Source organism: Lactuca sativa, chromosome 9 (genome assembly GCF_002870075.4).
Source record: "Lactuca sativa cultivar Salinas chromosome 9, Lsat_Salinas_v11, whole genome shotgun sequence".
In the NCBI taxonomy this organism is placed as follows: domain Eukaryota; kingdom Viridiplantae; phylum Streptophyta; class Magnoliopsida; order Asterales; family Asteraceae; genus Lactuca; species Lactuca sativa.
In genome coordinates this window covers 50,121,116-50,127,457 of record NC_056631.2, presented here as the reverse complement: position 1 = coordinate 50,127,457, position 6,342 = coordinate 50,121,116, and the positions used below count along the sequence as shown (strand labels likewise).

The 6,342-nt window shown below is 35.6% G+C and overlaps 1 protein-coding gene across 1 annotated transcript; it reads left to right on the top strand.

The window, feature by feature from the left end:
* Positions 1-2,473: 2,473 nt before the first annotated feature.
* LOC111921271 (probable beta-D-xylosidase 7) lies at positions 2,474-5,872 on the top strand. Its single transcript, XM_023916847.3, has 6 exons — positions 2,474-3,045; positions 3,299-3,607; positions 3,720-3,889; positions 4,018-4,115; positions 4,231-4,998; positions 5,080-5,872. The coding sequence occupies exons 1-6, from the start codon at positions 2,632-2,634 to the stop codon at positions 5,652-5,654; spliced, it is 2,334 nt and encodes a 777-aa protein (XP_023772615.1). The 5' UTR covers positions 2,474-2,631; the 3' UTR covers positions 5,655-5,872.
* Positions 5,873-6,342: the final 470 nt, after the last annotated feature.

Genomic DNA, 6,342 nt, shown 5'->3' with positions numbered 1-6,342 from the left:
CAAATCAGAAGCAAAAAAAAAAAAAAAATTCTTATAGCTCTGATAAGAATCTGATTCGATCGATGAATCAGACGTAATACCAACTAATCCACAAGAATCATATATGAAATCAACAAAGGAGAACACACATGTTCATGTCTTGGTCTCAGCCGGATCTATTGCAGATTTCGTGGTTACAAATCTTCAGGCAATCATGGGTAATGAAACCCTATCTAAAAACTACAATTTTGTTTTGGAATTTGACTTCAAATGTTTGAAATGAGAAACTCGAAAGCTGTTCTTGTTCTTTCATTTAGCTTGTATTTTCATTTTGTATTCAATGGTGATTTAGAAGCACTTCTGGAGATAAGATAAGCCATTGATCCTTCAAATTCATTGCAATGGAGAGGAAATGATTTCTGTAATTGGGAAGGGGTTCAGGAATGCTTGAGAGGTCGAGTTTCGAAACTTGTTCTTGAAAATTTGAACTTGAGTTAGCCATTTGATTCATGAATCATCAACCAGTTGGATCAGTTTCGCGTTTTAAGCTTAAAGCAAAACTCAATCTCCGGTCAAATTCCTAATCTTTCCAACCTTACCAACCTTAAACCACTATATCTTTCATCCAACAACTTCAATATATCTTCAAGAGATTTACCAAAAAAAAAAAGATTCACAGAGCTAGGTCTGGAGAGAGAGAGACAGACCTCCCTTTATTTCTTCATTATTAATATATATATATATATATATATATATATATATATATATATATATATATATATATATATATATATATATATTAAATTTAAAAAATGAAAGAAAAATGAAAAATAAATACATGAGGGGCATTACAGTCATTTCAGATTACTGAGGGACTAAATACGCAATGAAACTAGCTCAAAAGGACCACCAAACCAAAAAAAAATCGAGGTTTGGATTATAGCTCCAAAAAAATACATACAACAGGGACCATTTTTGTTGTTTTGTCAAAAAATAATGAATTTCCAGCTGGCTAAGAGGAAATCTCGGCCCATGGGGGCCAAATCATAGGTCACATTTTGTAGATGAGAATGCACAAGTCACTTTACATAAGTCTTGCAATGATGACTTGTATATTCATATGTGTTTGGTTTTTTTAGGCAATATTCTTGTACATAAGTGTTGCAATGGTGACTTGTATATTCATATGTGTTTGGTTTTTTTAGGCAATATTCTTGTATGTTTACTAGTTTATAATTAGATAGATTAATTGTTTCTCACTATAAATATGTCTTAACATCCAAGGAGAGAAAAAAAAAAGGAAATGGACAGAAATGAGAGGAAAGTAAAAGAGATTGATGCTCTTGAGTTTCATTAAAGGAAGGAAGTGGAAGAATAATTTTCTCTCCTAACTTCCCTTCCAATTTGGGAGGATTTGAAAAAAAAGAATAAAATATTTAACTTTCCGTCTATTTCTCTCCAACTTGGGAGCATAAAAGACAAATTTATTTTCATTTCCTTTATTTTTCTCTTCTCTTTTTTCTTTGCATCAACTCGGGAGCGGGGTGTAAGACTCAATTTTTTTTCACAACTCAAAATGTCGGCAATGTACCCTTTCAGTGGATTGTAGAAGAGGAAATCATACACGCATGTTTTTAGATTATCATTAATGATGATATTATTGTCATCATTCTCCTACATTTGATGGTAGGATTATTTTCGGCCAGCTTGACAAATATGTTTCACCATGAATTATGTTGTAGAGTTTACCAGACAAAAATAAAAATAAAGACTAAGTTAAACGATATTTTTTGGATAATATAAACTAAGTTTAAGGATTTAACAAGAGACATGGAGATTTTCAACCAAATTTTATAACAATATCAAACATGAATTGATGAATGGAGATGAAGATGATAGTTTGGAACCGACTAGCAAGCAATATATAATAGTATAATACAAAGTGATGTGAGCCGATTTTGCACACGAAGACACTTCAAATATTTTGAAAGATGTCTTGTATTTTTAATTTTTAGATTTTTTGTTAGTTTTATAATTTTGGAAGATTTTGAAATGTATCGTGTTTCTAATTTTTAGTTTTTGTTTGTTAGTTGTGAAATGTAATAAGAAATAATAATAATTGTTTTGCTTATCTAATTATGTATGTCTATTTTTTGTAGTAGTCTTTTAATTATGTATTTTCGTATTCATATTAGTGTTCAATTTAATTTTTTTTTATATATTCTTGTTAGTGTTTGAAATATTTTATATTAGTGTTTTATTTATTTACGTTAATATTCTTGAATATAATCTCTAGAACTGATTGTTTTTAAAAAAATCTAATTGTTTCTTTCAGCTATTTTTAGTTAAATTATTATTATTTTTTTGTTATATTTGTAATTTTCAGCTAAATAAAAATATTTATTGTTATGATTACGGGAATACAATTAAAATTTTATTAAAATATATAATTATTGAAGAAACTTAAAAATCAAATCATGGTGATATGAAGAGCCTGCAACAAATGCTTTCTCCACTGAGCCACTCTTTCTCCACTGAGCCACTGAGTTCTATCCCCTCTTCGCCCCATTCTATGCGTAGCGTGTGGACTGTGGAGAATTCGTGTTATCAAGAGAGATTTTAGCAAAACTTCAAACCCAAAACCCTACAAACATGATAACTTACAGCAGAATTGGTCTTGCTTTCGTGATCAAATGCTTCGCGACGACGATGATAACGATCATCGTCTCGGCGGAGTCACCCCAACCTCCGTTTTCATGCGATTCTTCATCACCTACACCACCATACCCCTTCTGCAACGTCAGTTTGCCGATTCCCAACCGCGCTCACGATGTCGTTTCACGACTTACGTTAGACGAGAAAGTTTTGCAGCTGGTAAACGGAGCGCCGGGGATTCCTCGCCTTGGGATCTCCGCTTACGAGTGGTGGTCGGAGGCATTGCACGGCATTTCTCGACACGGAAAGGGTGTGAGATTTAACGGAACGATCACCGCCTCTACGCAGTTCCCTCAAGTCATCCTCACAGCTGCTTCTTTTGATTCACATCTTTGGTATCGGATTGGTCAGGTCAGTCTTCCATTCTTATTGATGATCTAGGTTTTCTTTTTCTTTCGATTTCACGTTCATTATAGTTATCAGTCAACAAATCAAGCAGCATTCTCTTCCAATTTGATTTAAGATCGATAGTTCACTACAATTCTAGCAAACCTAGGGTTCCATTTTACCATACTTCAAACGGAGAGCAAGCAAAATAGTCGACTATTAGTCAAAATTACGCATGACATTAGACTCCACTGATGAGTTTTCAATGCTTATGTAGGCAATTGGGAGAGAAGCAAGAGCAATGTACAATGTAGGTCAAGCAAAGGGGCTAACATTTTGGGCACCAAACATCAACGTGTTAAGAGATCCAAGATGGGGAAGAGCACAAGAGACACCCGGTGAAGATCCATTGGTTGTCGGAGATTATTCAGTTTCATACGTAAGAGGAATTCAAGGTGACAGTTTTGAAGGTGGAAAAATGGATCCAAATTCCGATCATCTTCAAGCCTCCGCTTGCTGTAAACACTTCGTTGCCAATGATTTGGATAACTGGAAAACCGCTAATCGATACAACTTTGATGCCAATGTACGTCTCAGGTTTCAGGCCTCCCTCCTGCATTATAGAGTTGTACGTTGTATTTTTTTATGCAATGATGGTTGTACTTTGTGGGCTGAGAACTTGAGATATCGATATGCAGATTACTCAACAAGATCTTGCAGATACATACTTACCACCATTTAAGCAGTGTGTACAACAAGGGCAAGCGAGTGGAATAATGTGTGCTTATAATCGTGTCAATGGCGTACCAAATTGTGCTGATTACAACCTTTTAACCAAAACAGCTCGTCAAGCTTGGAGCTTTAATGGGTACCCATAAAAAATCTTTGGAAGCATAATCTTGATACAGATATGCATCAGCAACTTGTACGACTGTGTACAAGTTGTTCTGCATACGATGTGCTTTTTTAACTTGTTTTTATGATCACAATTCACAGGTACATTGCATCAGATTGTGATGCAGTTGCCATTATGCATGATGTTCAAGGATATTCCAAATTACCTGAAGATGCTGTTGCTAGTGTTATAAAAGCTGGTAATTTATGCATTGTTGAGTTGTACCTTTACAATTTAAAGAGTTATCAACGTACAATCTTTAATGGATAAAGCACAAGTCAGTAAAGAACAACTTAAAGAGTTTTTTATTGCAGGTATGGATGTCAACTGTGGTTCTTACTTGAAGAAATACACAAAATCAGCAATCGAAATGAAGAAATTAACAGAAGCAGAAATCGACAGAGCTTTAGAGAATCTATTTACAATTAGAATGAGATTAGGTTTGTTCAACGGAAATCCTAAAACCGGAATCTATGGAAACTTCGGACCCGACGATGTTTGCTCTGAAGAACACCAAAACCTAGCCCTAGAAGCTGCGCGAAGCGGCATCGTTTTGTTGAAGAACTCAGATAGGCTTCTCCCGCTTTCGAAATCGAAAACCAATTCCATCGCCGTCATAGGCCCCAACGCCAATTCCACCCAAACATTGCTCGGAAACTACGAAGGTGTGGCGTGTAAAAACATCACGATTCTTCAAGCACTTGAAAAGTACGTGAAGAACACACACTACCACCCGGGATGTGTTGATTCCGTGAACTGCACTTCCGTCGCCATTGATGAAGCTGTTGGAATAGCAAAAATGGCGGATTACGTGATTATGGTGATGGGTTTGGATCAAACTCAAGAAAGGGAGAAGCTCGATCGACTTGATTTGGTTCTTCCGGGGAAACAATCGGCGCTGGTGTCTGCTATTGCTAAATCTGTTAAAAACCCGGTTTTGTTGGTTTTACTTTGTGGAGGTCCGGTGGATGTTTCGTTCGCTAAAGATGACCCGAAAATTGGGTCAATTTTATGGGCCGGGTACCCTGGTGAAGATGGTGCCACCGCTCTCACTGAAATCATCTTCGGTGACCACAATCCAGGTGAACTTCCACTTTGACTTTTTCAGTCAAACATAAAAAAATTTCTAATTCAATATATTAAAAAACAATTTTCTTTTGTAGGAGGAAGATTACCGGTGACATGGTATCCAAGGGAATTTGCAAAAGTGGCAATGACGGATATGCGAATGAGACCCGACCCGTCATTGGGCTACCCAGGTCGAACATACCGATTCTATAACGGGAAACCCGTTTTTGAATTTGGGTATGGGCTTAGTTACTCGAATCATGCCTACAAGTTTGTTTCAAGTACCCAAAACAAGATTTCTCTTGGCCCAAATCAAGAATTAGGCTCTTGTTATATGTCCGTTTCTGAGATTCGGGAGGATTTGTGTGAGAAAGCTGAGTTCACGGTGGGGATTGATGTTGAGAATGATGGGGAGGCGAGTAATCACACCGTGTTGCTATTTGTGAGGTGGGATGATAATGGTGAGGATCGGAATAGACATTTTATCAAACAGTTGGTGGGGTTTCGGAGAGTGAGTTTGGGACGAATGGGAAGAGGGGAAGTTGAGTTTGTTGTGAAGCCTTGTGAAGACTTTAGTAGGGTTAGAGAAGATGGGTTAATGGTCGTAGAAGAAGGGTCTCATTCCCTTGTTGTGGGTGATCAAGAGTTTACCATTGATGTTATATTATGATAATAAAGATATGTAGATGTTAGTGAAATGACTATGTTAATGTTAAAAATATCATTGTATCCATGGACGGATCTATAATAGATCTCAGGGTATCTTGAGATACCTCTAAAAAAATCCCATTACTGTAATTTTTTTTAGAAAAATTTCGTTTATGTAGTATATGTATAAATAATATTCATATGTTTAGTAAAGTAATAACACCAGTTGTAGTTGGTTTAGATGGTTAAGGCATTATGGGGTGTTTCTATAGGTTTCAAGTTTAAATCTTTTTTCCAGACATTAAATTTCTTTTTCGCAATGAAATATACCTATTATATTATGATGCCGTGAAAATTAAATAAGTACTTACTTGTCGAAGTGGTACAAAGCTCAACTTTTAACTTTGAGGTCCTTATTTGGAATCTTGGCTCTTACATGGATATATTTTATTTTGTTTATTAGTTTTTCAACTTGTTTTTTAAAATTCTAAAATTGTGTTACATCACTCATAACATAAAACATAGCTTATATACATCTATTATATAAGAAACACACTTTTCAATTCCCACCAAGTTAAACTTTTGAATGGGCTTGGGTTTAAGCCCGAAACCGAGTTTGGAAAACCGAGAAACCGAACCCATCGGTTTGAGATACTCTTTACTTTGATCATGGCTACGTCACTGATTGTATGTTAAAAAAGAAAAAAAAA

Excerpts from the sequence above, each read along its gene's own strand:
- LOC111921271 (XM_023916847.3), top strand. The coding sequence starts at position 2,632 with ATGATAACTTACAGCAGAATTGGTCTTGCTTTCGTGATCAAATGCTTC. Across the intron at positions 3,046-3,298 it reads TTTGGTATCGGATTGGTCAG|GCAATTGGGAGAGAAGCAAG; the intron begins GTCAGTCTTCCA and ends ATGCTTATGTAG. Across the intron at positions 3,608-3,719 it reads GATACAACTTTGATGCCAAT|ATTACTCAACAAGATCTTGC; the intron begins GTACGTCTCAGG and ends ATCGATATGCAG.